The sequence below is a fragment of the Phacochoerus africanus genome, chromosome 8 (assembly GCF_016906955.1).
Source record: "Phacochoerus africanus isolate WHEZ1 chromosome 8, ROS_Pafr_v1, whole genome shotgun sequence".
NCBI classification, from domain to species: Eukaryota; Metazoa; Chordata; class Mammalia; order Artiodactyla; family Suidae; genus Phacochoerus; species Phacochoerus africanus.
This window is the reverse complement of record NC_062551.1, coordinates 125,588,156-125,605,695: the sequence shown is the minus strand read 5'-3', so window position 1 is coordinate 125,605,695 and position 17,540 is coordinate 125,588,156. Positions and strand designations below refer to the sequence as shown.

Below are 17,540 nucleotides of genomic sequence, written 5' to 3'. Positions count from 1 at the left end.
TGAATTAAAAGTACTTTTTTCTTAAGCTTAAGTGTATACAATTCATTACTAAAGTAAGTTCAGAGAAAGGGAAAATCAAGAGATAATGACCACAACATTATTTATGCTTTATCTCTAAATCTCAAAAAAAAAAAAACATAAAAAAGGATTTGCTTTTAGGATGCATGCACTATTTCTATTTATCCTTTATCTCATAACAAAAATTACAAAATGGTAGAGAAATAGTTCAGTACTTGCATGAGTAATAATAACTCCAAAGACAATCAAATGCTTGGCCTCTAAGCTTGTGAGGGAATTAAAGTCACACAATCAAATATCATGATTTACAATTTTCTATTTAAATTCTGAACCCGCAATGACAGAGGCTGTCTTGACTACAGCCCAGAGGCCTTTATCTAAACTCTGACTCATGTCAAACATAGAGACTTAATAACTTAAGTGAAATTTCTAAAACATTTCAAAAAAAATATTTCATTATTTTAAATAAATATTATAATATATAATACATTGTTTTTACTTCTGATACAGTAAAACAAAGATGGAGAAGATAATATGCCGTATCACAATGCTAAGAATTGCTATTTGATAGGAAGGTAAAAAAATCCTATTCCCAAAAAATATGCTATCTGAGATTTTCCTCAAAATAATCTAGTAGAGGGTAGGGAATGGAGAGGAGAGAATAACTGATGTTAGAGATGAAACAAAACAGACTGAGCTGGCAAGTGCTGAAGACAGGTACATTATAGGTAAGCTTTCACTATACTGTTTCCTTTAGTGTTTAAATTTTAGCATAATTAAATATGTATACAACTATCAATCTCAATAAATGCTGAATATTGCTTCTTGAAATTCAAATGCCACTAGGAATTCAAAATAAAATTTTTTTAAAAAAGATCTCTTATAACAGTTGTTCTACGGGGTAACACACTCCTATGTATATCAAGGCTTGAAAAGAGTCATCTCGTATCCCATAAGCCATAAAGGGTGCATAAAATATTTGGTTAAATTTGAGAACACATTTCCCCATAAAAATAAATAAGTAAAAAATTAGTAGATCCATCTACCTTATTATTAGGACTTACTAAAATTCCAAACCCAGCAATGCTTTGGGTCAACAGAGTGTTCTACTTTCCCTGCTAACCTTATATATATATAAATAGCCACGATAAAGTTTGTAGTCTTTCTAGAGGATTTAAAACCACCTTCCAAAAATCTACACATATACACATAATTGTCAGCAGCTTAAAGTTTAAAAGAAGAGTTAGGAAAATAAGATGACTATGCAACTCTAAGCTTTAAAGGACCCAAGGGCTTTTCAAGGCTACAATTAAATGTGGCTTGTTGTAGACTGACTGATAGAGGGGATCTGAATTATTCCCAAGCTGACACTACATTAAACCATTTTTCATTAGAATTCCTTTTTCCAGACAGAGCAATATAAGCTCTGCTGCCAGGTAAATGTCCTGGGAGAGACTGTCCTATCACGTAACAGATCAAGAAGTAAATTTTCATTTCACAGAGGAGTCCTTGGAGGAATATTTTAATTTTACTTCTGAAAATACAAATAGTATATCCTCTTCCTTTCTAAAAATTTCTCTCTCTCTCACACACACACAGAGTCTATAATCAGGCTCTAATTTAAAATTACCCAGCTGAAGAGGAGTAATGAATAATAATGCACCTCATCATCTGCCTGCCGTAATCGGGCAACTGCATAACGTCTCACTGTTGGATTGGTGTAATGGGATGATAATAGCTCCAAGGAATCCTCTACATCCATTGGCTTCCATTTTCCCAGAAGTTCCAACGCCTGTTTGGCCTCCTGAGGTAGATCCCAATTAACGCATTTCAAGAACTTTGTCAAAGCCTAAAATAAGAAAAGATTTAAAAATTTGAAACAATATCTTATTCTGAAATAGGGAAGGTCAGGGGTGACTAGCCAGAGTTCAACCTGGTCCTGATGACAGTCACAAAGTCAACAACATACTCCTTGTATAAACATTAAACAAAGTTATACATGCAATCTTAGAAAAACACTGCAGATCAGGAAAAAAAAAAAATGTTTCCTGTAAACATATTTTTTTCAAGTCAAACCACTACAGAGTACCATGAATTTTTAAATTTTCTTCAGTTCTTCATTTCATTTTCGTCATTTTAAAATACCGCAGGAAACAGTTGAGGCGTGCCTCACAAACTCTGAGATGCCTTAAAGAAAACCTTTATTTTAATCAGCATGTGAGACAAAATATTGCAGCCGATGAATGAAAGAGTCCAAAGGCAAGAAGGGTAGAACTCCACTAACTCCACTCTTGAAATACCTACCTGGTCACTGGTTTTCCTAGATACTCATATGAGGGTCACTGGTTTTCCTAGATACTCATATGAGGGTCACTGGTTTTCCTAGATACTCATATATGAGGACTCAAACTAAGGTGAATATATATGTGTTTCTTACTCAAAGAAGTAATTACTGAAAATGACAATAATAATTAAAAAAAAACCTCCACAGAAACAAACATAAAAATAGATAAACACAGAAAGGCTAGCAAATATTCTATGATTCAGTTGGTTGTCTGCAGAACCTTTCCAGAGCCTCACTTCTTTAGACAGATAGTCTTCTTTAGACAAACAATCTTCATAAGACTGTCAGAGAAGTAAACTACCTTGGTGGCATACATAATAAATGCTCTTTAAAGTACAGTGTATGCCTGTTTTCCATAATAAAGCAGTCCCTATTGTCAGATCTCCCTACTGGCAACACTCCTCTGGCTATTTTCTTCTTTCTCCCCTCTATAAATTTTCTCATGAACAAAGATAACTTCAAATTTTTAAATTCCTACTCTGCCCAACAAAAAATCTTTTCATTAGTAATCAAGTTCTCAAGAAAATACTCACCTGGACAACAAAACACAATACTTGTTAGTAAGATATAAAATAAATCTTCATTTCCATCTGTAATTTACTCTTGATTTGACTAAATTAAGGGAAAAGGCACTATGGAGATTATCTAGTCCAGTGTTCAAATTTGTACATAACCTCAATGAAGTAGCTTGCCCATCTCCTCAAAATGGTGGCTAAGCTACACCTAGAACCCACATCCACTGACTCTCAGCTCATACTTGTTCCACCATATGGCTCCTCATTACCATTAAGGCACTACCATCTCCTAATTGACTATGCTATGCCCCTTGGAGCTATTACTCTACCAATACTTACCTCCTAAATCCATTCCCAATTCCTGTCAATTATTTTCTGGCACTATTTCCTGTCATTCCCCTCAGACTGATTCCCACTATACCACACATCTAGAATTTGGCACAGCCTTCTAGCTGAAAGCCTTAATCCCTCTTTCTTTTCTAATCATTTCAAAAACTGTCAGATGCCCAAGTGAGAAGTGATTTTAATAGCACAACCTCCCATTGTTGGCAGAAATTTAATTTATAACATACTTAAGTAATTCCAATGACTAATTTCCAAAGTATCCATTGTATTTATAGACAGTAAAGCCATTTTTGTTGTTTTTAAACTATAATGAACGAAAAGATTAAAGTGCCTTCATGTAATTTCTGCCCGTTGGTCAGTTTAACTGTCTGGAAAGAATGAGAGTAAATTTAAACCCCTACCACGTGGATAGTCTTTCCAATGTGTGAAGACAACTCCAATATTATTTAAATATGATTTCCAGCTAGATGATAAGGTCAGTCTAGTTTATAAAAGACAAATATGAAAAACAAACAAAAAACCTTGGTTTCTTTCTCAAAACATTCCTTGATACCTCTCACCATAATCCAAACCTCTAATTCACATTAAACTCTCATTGCCCCCGTGCTTCAAAAAAGTTAACCTATTTTATACATGACTAATTCTTGTCTACAAGAAGTTCCTTCCTTATGCTCTTCACCCAAACAGCAGTGTCATCTTCTTTACGGCCACCTTGTCAAAATCTCAACTTTTCCAAGAAGTTTTCAGCAACTTTCAGCTCTTTCTTTAGCAGTTGCCTCAATTTTACTACCTTCACTTAAATGAGGCTGTCCTAACTATCAAATGCTTTTCTGGGCATTCTTACCTCTACCACTGGAGTCTGCATTCCACAAGGACAGCTAACCATTTCTTCCACACCTCTGGCACTCCATTTAGAACCATGTTCGCTCTCCAGATAAGAACACAGACTGCTCTTCTAACTTATTCTATGCATTTATTTTTCACTTCTACAATGTAAATCTAGATTAGATATGGAAACAAAGCAATACTTCTTAAATAACTACAGTGAAAGCTTTTCCAATGCACAGTACATTAGCAGCCTTAATAGAAATGTGCAGGTTACGTACTCATTATAAGCAAATTTGGTAGCATGCTGATGTATTCAAATTAATAACTGAAACAATCTTCCAGATTCTCAGATTTATAGATCTACTAGGAAAATTTATGGAGTACACTGCTGCAATGAAACTTAAGGCACTGTAAAAAATTTCACCATTTTATAATGTTAAATGTTACAAATGTAAACAAGGAGATAGTAGAATGAAGGGGGAAACAAGGAGAAGAGGAATGAGAAAGGAAGCGTAAGAATTTGAAAACAGCAATAATAATAAAGACATTTAATCTCATGTCCTTTAAAGATGCTTTATAGATCTGTGTAAAATAAAGGTAAAGATTCAAACATATTTTATCCCTAGAGCTTCTATAGGTAACTGGAGAGTAGAGGCTTTAGAAAGGGAAAGTGTTTGGGTTCAAATCCCAATTTCTGGCTCCAACAATTATTCTTGAGTCACATGGAGCATATTATGTAACTTTTAAGTGATCTATTTTATAAGGTTGTGGTAAAGATTTAGTAAGTTAATGAATGTAAATGTTTAAAACTGTGTGTATATATAGATATACAGTATGTATATATTTAATATATACACATATACATATGTACAAAGTACTTGATATATGTAAATTATTTCAATATCTGATACTACTGTTATTTTATTTTTTTTGTTGAGTCCAGCATCAAATGTTAACATTATTGCATGTAATACCATGTTTTATATTAATAGCAATAAATATATTGTTAACCTCCTTTCTGATATTATAATCACCTCATTGTTATTTCCTACTTTTAGAATCAAGATCACATTTCAGAGCTGAAGACATTGTATTTATCATATGTATTTCTAATGTAATTAATTAATTAATTAAAATTTTGCTTTTTTTTAGGGCTGCACCTAGGGCACGTGGAAGTTCCCAGGGGTCAAATCAGAGCCGTAGCTGCTGGCCTACACCACAGCCACAGCAATGCCAGATCCAAGCCGAGTCTGCGACCTACACCACAGCTCACGGCAACATAGGATCCTCAACCCACTGAGCGAGGCAGGGATTCAATCCGCATCTTCATAGGTCCTGGTCAGGTTTGCTATTGATGACCCATGACAGGAACTCTCTCCCATATTTCTAATTTTAACTTCAACCAACTTAATTATTAGAAATTTCTACTTTGTTGCTAATGGAAAACCTGTCCCTCTACTCAAGACACTCCTGACACCAAATATGTGGGTTTTCCACAAAAACCAATTCCCTAAGTCTCTGCAGACACTAAATGTCCTACAATTTAACTGAATTCTGACACTCAGTGCAGACTGCTGAGGTTAAGGAATGAGTTTCACAAGACTGCTTCCCATTTCAGATGTCAATGGCAAACACTGGGTTCTCAGGTACCCATAATACTTTGGTTCAGCTTGGCTACCTACCAGAGGTTCCCAGGACCCTTCCTTAGGCTCAATAATTTGCTATAATAACTCAATTCAGAGAAATAGTTTACTTATTATTGCTGGCTTATTATAAAATATATAAATGAATAACCAGGGGAAGAGGGACATTAAGAGAGGTGTGAGAGGGTCCCAAGCACAGGAGCTTCTTTCCCCCATCGTTAGGGATGCACCACCTTCCTGGCATGTGGATACATTCACCAACCAAGAAGCTCTATGAACTCCAATGTTATAGGTTTATGGAGATTCCATTATGAAGGCATGTTTTAATAAATCATTACCTATTCTTGGATTATCAATTCAATCCCCAAACCCCTCTCTCATCTCACCCGCCCCTCCCCAAAGGTCAGTAGTGGGGCTGAAAATTTCCAACCCTCTAATGAGAGATTTGGTTCTGGTAATCAGCTCCAACCTCCATCAGCATAAATACAGGTGTAGTTGAAAGAGACTTATGAGAAACAAAAGATCCTCCTCCCATCCCTACCACTCATGAAATTCCTATGGGTTTAGAAACTGTGCCAGGAACCAGATATGAAGACCAAATATATTATTTCTTACTATATCCCTATATCACAGCTATTCTCCTAATATGTTTAATTCAAAACATTCAAAAGTGAAAATATCTCCTCACCTTGCTCCTCTCACCTGTCATACTTCCTTATTTCAGGTACTCAGGCCTAATTATCTGGGAATTGCCTCCAAGTCGCTTTGTATATTATCCTCTCCTTCCCTTGCCCTCCAATACAGCTCTCAAAATCCATGCGTGAACTTCAGAATTATGTCTCTTTTTTTCATTCTCAGCTCTACTCCAATCTGCCTGGTTCAACTCTCTTAATACATCACTTGTTAAAATACTTTCTCTTGCATTAGTGGTTTCCTACTGCCAGTGATATTCACCTCTAAACCACAGGATTCAAAGCTCATTAAAACTTGACTCCATCTCTTCTATTTAAAGAACATTCGGAGTTCCTGTCATAGCTCAGCGGAAATGAATCTGACCAGTATCCACAAGGATGCAGGTTTGATCCCTGGCCTTAATCAATTGGTTAAGGATCCATCATTGCTGTGAGCTATGGTGTAGGTCACAGATGTGGCTCAGATCCTGTATTGCTGTGGCTGTGGTGTAGGCCAGCAGCTGTAGTTCTGATTTGACCCCTAGCCTGGGAACTTCCATATGCCACGGGTGTGGCCGTAAAAAGACAAAAAAAATTAAAAATAAGGAACATTCATACAAACTATTCTGTCTCCTGAACCTAACACTTTGCCTTACTAATGCTTTTCTTTTCCATGAAAAATGATCATCAAACAAAAATGACCATCAAAGTTTATTCAAACTTTAAGCCCAATCTTAGCTCTGCAAAACCTCACACAAATCTCAGCACACTGATCTTGCTCTCCTTCACATCTCTATTATAGCCGTTACCTAACTGCTTACTGGTAAAACAGTGATCCTTTACAATCATGACTCTAGAAAGAGTAATATTGTTTTTTTGTTCCCGAAGCATAATTGAAAGGCACTAATATAATGGTTATTTTTATTTTGTGGCTGCACCTGATGCACGCAGAAGTTCCCAGGCCAGGCATCGAACTCATACCACAGCAGTGACAACACCAGATCCTTAACTCATGGATCCATGAAGAAACTCCATTTTAAATAAACATTTTATGAGAAGAAAGATCACTTAACATGTAAAAGCTGAATTTAAAAAGTTACAATATTCACATTTGGGGTTCCACAAAAATTAGTCTCTTCCTACATGCTATGGACAACAAATTTTAAAATACTTCATAAATTTAACTGATTTTGTTAATAAACTTATTACTATGAATTTTTCAAGTACATTAAGTCTAGACAAGAGGCTTTTTATCCAAAATACTTAAGACAGGTCATTTAAAACAAAATAAGTAGAAAGACCAAATGTAATTAAAAAATAAATCAAAGGTATAACTTTGTAAGAACCAATTTCCACCAATTTGCTTTCTAAGCATTGCTTTCTCTTCAGGAAATCTTTTCGGCCTTAGGGCTCAAATGTCAAATAACCTAAATCACAGTTCCCGAGAAACTGGTACTGAATAACTTTATTTTATAAATAACTTAAAGGGCAAGGGTACGAGAGTATTTATTTTGTACAAAACCCATTTTGAGTTGTTCTAAAGATACAAATGTGGCTATGTGAATAATTCCTTTGGTCATTTCAAGAACAATATATATCTGGTTTACTGAAAAGCACTTCCTCAACATTAAAAAATATCCTTCACTCTACTCAGTGATCATAACAATCCTTTAATTTCTGAGAATTGAAGTTTCATCACTTACCTTTCAAAACCTTGAAATCAACTAGTTAAATGAAACTTGTCACAAACTTTATATCACAAGCATTTTATTTTTTTTCTGCACATATCTAGAAGTAACTGAATTTCAGCAGGAAATGACTACTTGCTTAAACAAACAATTTTTCTTGGAAGCCTTTCTATCTAAGTGAGCTGTACTCTGTAAATTTATTCTACACTTCTTGAACCTATACATTCTAACAGGTTTAATTCAATATCTTGCTATGTATTTTTAGACAACACTGCTGCATTCAACACTGCTGCAATTTTTGCGACTAAGGTTATTCTTCATTTAACAGAGTATCATGATACTAACTCAATCTTTTTATAAAACACAAAAACGACAGACCTATGCTTCTGCTGATGAATATTTCCTTTTTCTGCAGTGATAAAGAGAATAACACCCAAAAGCAATAGCAAATTTAAAATTCCTCTCTCATTCTTGTTGTAGATATAAAAGAGAATGAATGTGATTCATTTACAAAGAATTTCCCAAGGCATCAATAAAAGATAAAGAGGAAAAGCTGAAGAGTTAAAATGAGCTATAACTGGATTTTTATCTTTACTTTAGAAACTAAAGGAAATACAATTATTTCAGAAAAAAATGTTATTAACAAAGTAGCTAAAGACAACCTCGTGAGATAGCATACTCATTCATTCTCACATAATTATAGAACAGGTTTCAGACAGATATTAATTTCCCTATGCTTCTCTGGCCCACAAAGCATTTCAGAATTCTTACTAAGGCATGCATAGTGCTGCAAATATTTTCTGTACAATCCTCTTTTCTATGATTTCACTGACTACCTTCTCTCCTAACTCATAAATGTGAGCCTATCAAGTGGCAGCTTTGATTCTGCATTGGTTCCACAACCTAAGTCTCAGGTTTTCCCCATCTGTAGAACATTAACATTAATATCTACATTTTGGGGTTGTTGTGGGATTTCAAAGAGCCCTGGCACATAGTGGTTGTTTAATAAAGGCTGGTTATTGTTATAATACCTTAACAGTCTTTGAACCTATCTCTAAGAAGTTATTATTTTATGAACTAGAAGAGTTTACTATCATCTAATCAATTCATTAAATATGAAGAAACTAAAGCAGTCAAAAAATTTCTTAGTGACAATAAACAGAAATAAATAGTAAGATTCAAAACTAAGTCTCCAGACTCAAGTCTAGTACTGGCTACTTCATCCCAATTTTCTTTCTCAAGAAACTTTACCTAATCCATGGTTTCATTATGGAAAGCAACTGTCTAGTTCTGACCTAGCCTCTATCCTGTGTGTCAAGCTGGTTGCCATTCCATCAACTCAATCTATCATTTCAAATTACATTTCTCATATGTTCTCTCTAGCCACATCTCCTCCAGAATTCTATAGTTATTTTAATAACATAAATCTTTTGCTAGCCACACAGGCTCAAAGAGGTAAGAAGAATGAAGATACAAGTGAATTACCATTTACTCTGCACCAATTATGCACTAAGTTCTCAACAAAGTTTACGCATCTGTGTTATCTCACTTGTGAAAGAGGCTTGTCATAATTGGAAAAATGAGGAAACAAGGCCTCTCTGACTCAACCCATTCAGACATTATCTATGCATGTGTCTTTATAAGTACACCTTTGTCATTTTTTTTAAGAATGGAGTAATATATATTGCTCTATAACTTTCTTCAATTTTACAATAAGTCTGTATTCCTACAGCAATTTTGCTTCATTTTTCTCATTAGCGACAAAGTTTGTAGATAGATTTGATATTTGAAAACAGTCAAGAAACTCACTTTTTCTTGATTAGTAAGATAATATCTAAACTTCCATACAAGATCTTGTTCTTCATATGTAAGTTGCTTGGTTGGTGGATAACTCACAATAATCTACAACAAAGAAAAAAAAGAACTATTTTGTTAAATAAAAAAAAAAGTCCCATATATTTCCATTCCATTTAAAAATTTTCATTCGTTTAAATATACCTATAATCAAACTATTATAGAAGCAAGGAGAATGGACATGCAGCCAAATAAGACTTAAATGTGCTACACTTAATCAGTTCAAAAAGGGGAGAAAATGATAAAAAAAAAAGTCACATTCCACATTTATAAAAGTATGTAATTACACAGCTAATTTACTTCAATCCAAAACACAACAAACCTAAATAACAAAAGCCAGGCCCCTTGCCCCCCACCAACTACTGGGTGTAAATAGGTTGAAGGAAGTATTGTACAACACAGGGGATAAAGCCAATATTTTGTAATAGCTATAAATGTAAAGTAACCTCTAAGGACTAAAACTTTTTTTTGGGGGGGGGGGTCTTTTTGCCATTTCTAGGACCGCTCCCACGGCACATGGAGGTTCCCAGGCTAGAGGTCTAAATTGGAGCTGTAGCCACCAGCCTACGCCAGAGCCACAGCAACGCAGGATCCGAACCATGTCTGCAACCTACACCACAGCTCCCGGCAATGCTGGATCCTTAACCCACTAAGCAAGGCCAGGGATCAAACCTGCAACCTCATGGTTCCTAGTCGGATTCGTTAAGTCCCACTGAGCCATGACGTGAACTCCAAAGGACTAAAATTTTTTAAATGAGAAAAAGAAAACCCAGTTGCCCTCCCCCCCCAAAAAAAAGAAAAAAAAAGGACAAAACAACAAATAAAAAACTTTTTTCTTGTTAAGTTGAAACACATAATAAGGTCTCTCTCAGGTAATGTACTTTAGGGACAGTTTTTAGAAGTATTGAGAAAGCATCAAGAAAGCACATACTATTTGCAACTCTGTCTCTAGGGCTCACGTATTTACTAAAAGCCCCAAAAGGATGTAAAACTATAGTAACATGAAATTGCTGAAATTACATAGGGTTCATTAACCTGGAAAAAGCATGTACCTGAATCACTTTTAAGTGATGTGCTATCACATCAGTTGCAACCAAAATAGGCACTTAACTATTTTTATGTTAATATTTTATAAATTCTCTTACATTCAGTTGATCTCTCGTGGCAGCATTAGGTTTGAGATCATGGTCAGAAGGTCCACTTCTTAAACTCCGAGCAAGTTTGTGGTGTTTGCTCTCAACTAAATTCTCCTATAAATTATTTAAAAATATTAACCAACAATGTAAATTTCACCAACAGGCAGTGTCAATAACTACTTAGAAAAGTAAATAGTTACTTATTTACTATTTTATAATATTTAAATTATAATATTTCATATTTTTATATTTTATAATTTATAAACATTTATAACATTTAATTTTATTCTTATTATAACTATAGTTTCCTATAGTTGTAGCTTTCAAAAGCAGATCACCATGTGAAGATAGGGAAAGTAAGTAGGCATGCCTTATGCTTCACCAGTGCACATGTACATGCCACTCCAGCTTCTTGTTTAAATTCTCCACTGTATTAAAGGTTTTTATATCCTCAACCCACTCAAATGTCACCTCCACTCCAAAATCTCCCCTGGAAACCTAGACTAAAGCATTCCTTCTTGCTATGAGCTACTTGTGACTTTGTGATATCATTGTACTATCACCTTAGAGTTTAATTGCCAGTAGTAGTTGAGGGTGGAACGATGAGCAAAATGCATGAACATACATATCTGGCAATGCCTGTTTTGACTATGGCCAAAGTCATTCATTTTGAATATACTGTCTTTGCTTAAGAGACTTTATTTTATTCATTTTTGCATGTGTGAATTGTCCACTCATTTTTTTCCCTAATTTTCAATTGGCTTTTTGGTCCTTTGTTCTTCAGTTTTTAAGAGTTCTTTACATATTAGATATTCAGCCTTTTGTCTGCGATGTATGTCACAAATAGTTTCTCACAGTTTGCCAACTGTCTTTTGACTGTAACTGTTTTTGCCATGCTATTCTTTATATCATAGCCAAATTTATCACTCATTTCTTTTATTGACTCTGGATTCTGACTTAGCATAAAGTCTTTCTCTACACTGAGAGAAAATTACTAGTAAAGTTTCATTTTATAATATTTAAATCCATGATTCATTTGGAGTTTTACTTTATGTACAGTGTGAGGTATGGATTTGATTTAATGTTATCTTTTTCCAAATGGCTAATCAGTTCTCCAACACTATGTTCCAGTGGTGAAAACACCACCATTATCAATTTCCATATGTACTTGCCCTATTTCTGGGCTTTTTAATTGGTTCTACCAGTCTATGTAAGTACATGTACAGGTGCTATACTTATAAAGTCTGTTTATCGTATGATATAGTGATATACTAGGTTGGTGGCACTCAATGGTTCTTTGTTAAAATATATTCCTCTATTTAGTTAATACTAATGGCTACAAACTAAAATTTTTTGGCATAGGGGATGAGGGTAGTTTGCTTCTTTTAAAAATTTTGTTTTATTTTGTGCTTGCTTGCATTTACAACTAAAAAAAAAATTAACAGAGGTCCTAGATCTTTGTTTTTGTTTTGTTTTGTTTTATGGCCACACCCAGGGTATACGGAAGCTCCTGGGCCAGGAACTGAATCCAAGCCACACCTGTGACCTATGCAGCAGCTGCAGCAATGCCATACCCTTTAACACACTGTGCCAGACCAGGGATCGAATCCAAACCTCTGCAGTGACCCAAGCCACTGTAGTCATATTCTTAAGCCACTGCACCATGCCAGGAACTACTGGTCTTTGTTTTTTTTAATTACAGCATCTATAATGTTAAACCTATAATTACTGCTGAACATTTCCTTCAGTAAAAAAATACACTAAATATACAGATATCTCATTTATCTAACATTTTGGTAGGAGTTACACAAAAGTCATATAGTTCTAATATGACAAAATTTGTATACTCTTAACCATTTAGAAGATAAACATACAGTACATCCACTCATGTGTTTCAAATATCCAGAATGTAAAAAATAATTTGATTATGTAATAAATTCAGTGTCAATTTTAGATCTATTATTTATATTTTGTTATACTACACATAGGGGCTGTGAAGGTACTTAGGAGTTTGTTTCTAAAGGATCCCCAAGTTACCTTTTTATTCTAACTTTTTATTCTCTTTTTTCCCCTATTTTGTTCTTTGATATTAGCCCATCAGTCATTACTTCCTGCACCTGTATTTACCTCAGTCATCATGTTTCCATCTTCCAATGTACTACTTTTAATCTACTTTGTTCTGATTAGGAGAGTAATCTAAGTAGAAATGTATAAAGAATAAAATGGTTCAGAGTGATGTAAACGAGCTGTGTGAATATTTATTGTGCTGTTTCAAGGATTTTTTTGTCTGGAACTTTCTAAATCTAAAGTCACCTAATTAAACCTCTGCTGCAAAGTAAGAATTACTCCTGTTTCTTATTTCCAAGAGAGCTATCATCTCAAAAATTCAATAGGCAGGCATCTCAAAATTATCTAAGACATTATAATCCAAATTGGATAGTTCTAGTAGCTATAACAATCTTCCCTATTTTTCAATAAAATCAGACTCCCTAAAATTTTCATCCATTAATTCTAGTGTTACCTCCTGGTATAAATAAATTCTCCTTCTGTATGATGACAACCTTTCAAATACTTGTTTCCCTAAGTCCTAACTTCAAGACTACATTCCATAGCTCTTTCAATAATTCAAATAAAATGGTTCCCCAATACTATACTATCCTGATATTTTAAGGAGTTTGTATTTCTTGCAAAGATTCCATCTGAACCTTATTCTACATAGCTGAAATGAATTTATGAATCGCTCTTAAATAACCAAGGTAGTTACAGATACACTTTTTAAAAAGAAAGTGTATGATGTGGCTCTAAGTCATAATCATTCTGGAGAAAACACTTTGATAAGAAAACTGACAATGACTCACCATAGACATTTGAGGGTCAGGAACTTTCACTATCTCAAAGCTCGTTAAAATGGGAGATGACTCGTCACCATCCTGGATTACAGCATAACAAGTTAAAAATTAATAAATGAAATTTAACCAAATTTTAAGAAACAATTCATGATAATGTGAACTCTAATGTATTTTAATTCTCTTTAATGAACATTGTTCCTCCCTTTAAAAAATTATCTTTTTTCAATGATATTTTAAAATGCATATGCATTTTTTACTTTTAGTTAGTGATAAATATGTTGAAAAAAAATCTGTAGTATGGTTTTGAGAGATATGAGGCCTGGAAATTAGTAGTTTTTGTCTGTTTTTTAATTTTGTTTACAATGACAAGGTCAAAGTAATATGCGCTAATTTCCAAACTTAAAACAAGAAACCACAGAATATAATTAAAATATGACACAATGGATGTGTTGCATCATTTGCAAAAACTACTAAGTGGACTTTGCTAATTTTTCAAATTATCACAATTGTGTTCCACTCAGAAAAGTAGAATTTTCAATAAGTGGTTAATATTACTCAAAGTTATACAGGGCTAGAAACTCAGCAGCATTGCTTCTCAGAGGACACTTACTTAACATAATGCAATTCTGAATTAGAAACATCAATCCAACACTTAAGAAATAAAGCTGTCTTATTTTGTTGATATTATCATTTTTTGAAGAATTTTGGCTTTTATTTTTATCCAATTCGGCCAAGAAAGGTGATTCAGCATAATAAATGTCACTGCATAAATCCTGGAAAAGGCTAAACTAATTAAGGTCAAAATTCATTTCCTCACAGTTGTACACCTAACATTAAGTTTCTCTGTCAATTTCCAAATGCTAATATGTTTTCAATTTTAGATACTTGCAGCAAAATCAGGAGAGACTGAAGGAGGGGAAGTATTGTGACTTTACTTTAGGTTTAGTAATTGAGTCTTAGAGAAAAAGTACAAATTCCCACAGTCATTGTTTAATAGGCTGGTTCTCAGGCACAACACCAGAAAACACATTTATCAGCCCAACAGTGACAAGTAATCTTCACTAAGGCTATCTGTCACGAAAGACAGGTGACAAGAAAGTCTATTTCCATTAGATTCAATACACTGGCCTACCAATCTTTACACTAAGTGGAAATATGACAGGGTAGGTAGACAGGCATTAATTTATGGACAATTTTCAAGAAGCAATTAGAAAGGGCCAAGAACCTTTTCAAAAATACTTCAAATTCTTCTAATTTCTATTCTGTTATTATTTCATTTATTATCAAAACTGTGTTTCAAATGATCCTTCACATCTCCAATGTTTCAAAGTACCATCTCCATTAGCATGTTTTTGTAATATAAAATCTATGGGGGAGGAAATATTGCTTTCAATGAAATTACATATAGTAGAGCTGTAAAATGTGATTTTATTAAAAGGTACTAGTAACAAAACAATTCACCCACCCACATTTCTTTTCAATACAGTATTTCTAGTGAATTAACAACATTAGTCTATATTCCTATCTTCTTTTTTTTCCTCAGAGTATCATTTATAAAATAAAACTTGAAACAAGATAAATTTTACTAATCTTTTACTTTAGGAATGGGTGCAAACGAGGGGAAAAAATATAAACCTTGAAAAGTACCAGAAAAATGATCGCAAATTAACTATATAAATCCTAAACCTCCATTATGAACATATCTTTTAAACAGTAATTTAACAGTTATAAAATATACATATATTTTTAAAAATTACTCTTTTGGGCGTTCCCATCGTGGTGCAGTGGAACCGAATCTGACTAGGAACCATGAAGGTGTGGGTTCGATCCCTGGCCTCGCTCAGTGGGTTAAGGATCCAACATTTCCATGAGCTGTGGTGTTGGTCACAGACGCGGCTCAGATCTGGCATTGCTATGGCTCTGGTGCAGGCTGGCAACAACAGCTCTGATTAGACTCCTAGCCTGGGAACCTCCAAAGGCCGCAGGTGCAGCCCTCAAGAAACAAAAGACCAAAAAAAAAAAAAAAAAATCACTCTTTGTTAACATATAACACTAATGTGTAAATGTAACTTAAAAGTGTTGCTTCTAATAAACAAATAAACTGCATATAGCTTAGCTATACAGCAGAGGAAATATTACTCCATCATACTGTGTGTTGAAAGTTTGTCCTCATTCACACTGATTCTGATTCACGCTGTCCTAATAAGCATTGTCTCGGTACTTCCACAGCAAAAAAAGGTACCTGGTTTATGTGGTTTTGGAACTATGCATACAATTACACTGTTGTAATGAAATGAAGACCCTTCAATAAGCATTTACAACACGGCTATTTTTCAAGGAGCTAAGCAGATATCAAACATATGACAACTTTCTTTTGGTAATGAACAGACCAGAGCAAATTCATTACTGCATATTTGTTTCCACTCAGTCCAGTGATAACATGGCTTGCTTAATTCTGCATATATTATATAAATAAATGAAGTTTATGAAACTTTCATAAACATTTATATTAGGGCCACATATATAATTTTAACACATTATATATTCACACAAAAACCCAAACATACCCTTGACATTCAGTAGCCTACCACTTAAAAAATACGATCCCCTCTTTATTTTTCAAATAAATACTAATTGTTACTGAAGGTATTGCTTTAATGTCTTACTTGCCAATTTACAGAACAATTAATCAAAAAGTTTTTAATCTGTTGCATATTTACTGAATTCTGTAACCCAGAACAGCATTACATGAATGATCGGCTTTTGTAATCTTGTTGTAGCTATATGATTTGATTTGTGTATATATAAACAGCTGTTGCTGACAGCTGTCTGCTGCTATCCTGCAGCCAAATAACTCATCTCGGCAGGAACAACAGTAATTTTTTTTAATATTTTCCCTCCCCTCTACTTTAGAGACCATAAACAGTTTCAAGGAAAATACCTTTTCATAATAAACAATACCATATTCTTTATCATCACACTTGACACATCGAAACTCAACCATCAAGTACATGAAATTAGAACTTCGTTTTTCACTCTAAAAAAAAAAAAAGATTTATATGAAAAATAATTTGAATTCGTCAACATCAGTTTGTATCATTATTCCCAACTCAGTAATACACAGAATCTAGCAAATATAAATTAAAATGTAACAAATTTTATTTCATTATTATAAATGGTTTATACAATACTACTATTTCATTTATCCAGGAGTGTTTACTACTCACTTGTAACTCCCTCCTCAAATTTAATGACATTTTTGGTTTATTCAGTAAGTATGAATTTGACCATGTAAAATTTGAAAGGTTTTTTGTATATATTTGCAAAAGGGTGATCAGTCCTGACTCAAAACAGTTTGAAAAATGTCTTTAAAGCCCTATGTATATAATCATAAAGATCTAAGGATGTCACTTAAATTGTTCAGCTTTATGAAGCATATTACATAGTCTATTATGATAATGGTAATAGTCTCCTATCTTTTATCGAGTATAGATAGAGACAGTGAAAAAAGCTGAGCAAAGTATGCTCTAATGTTAGCTTTTCTGTATCTAGGGGTATCTAAGATGAAGAATAGAAAAATTAAAAAGAAAAAAGTATGCATTTTGATTAAGCTGTTTTTGGAATTCAAACAAGTAATTTTTTCTTTCAG

The 17,540-nt window shown here is 33.9% G+C and overlaps 1 protein-coding gene across 1 annotated transcript in view; it reads right to left on the bottom strand.

The window, feature by feature from the left end:
• The window catches only part of PIK3C3 (phosphatidylinositol 3-kinase catalytic subunit type 3), a 147,594-nt gene that overhangs the window by 84,665 nt on the left and 45,389 nt on the right, over positions 1-17,540 (bottom strand). Inside the window, exons 6-10 of the mRNA XM_047794159.1 lie at positions 16,833-16,928; positions 13,901-13,972; positions 11,052-11,156; positions 9,862-9,954; positions 1,682-1,867 (exon numbers count right to left, since the gene is read on the bottom strand). Coding sequence (XP_047650115.1) covers positions 1,682-1,867; positions 9,862-9,954; positions 11,052-11,156; positions 13,901-13,972; positions 16,833-16,928 — 552 coding nt within the window. The remainder of the gene's footprint in view (positions 1-1,681; positions 1,868-9,861; positions 9,955-11,051; positions 11,157-13,900; positions 13,973-16,832; positions 16,929-17,540) is intronic.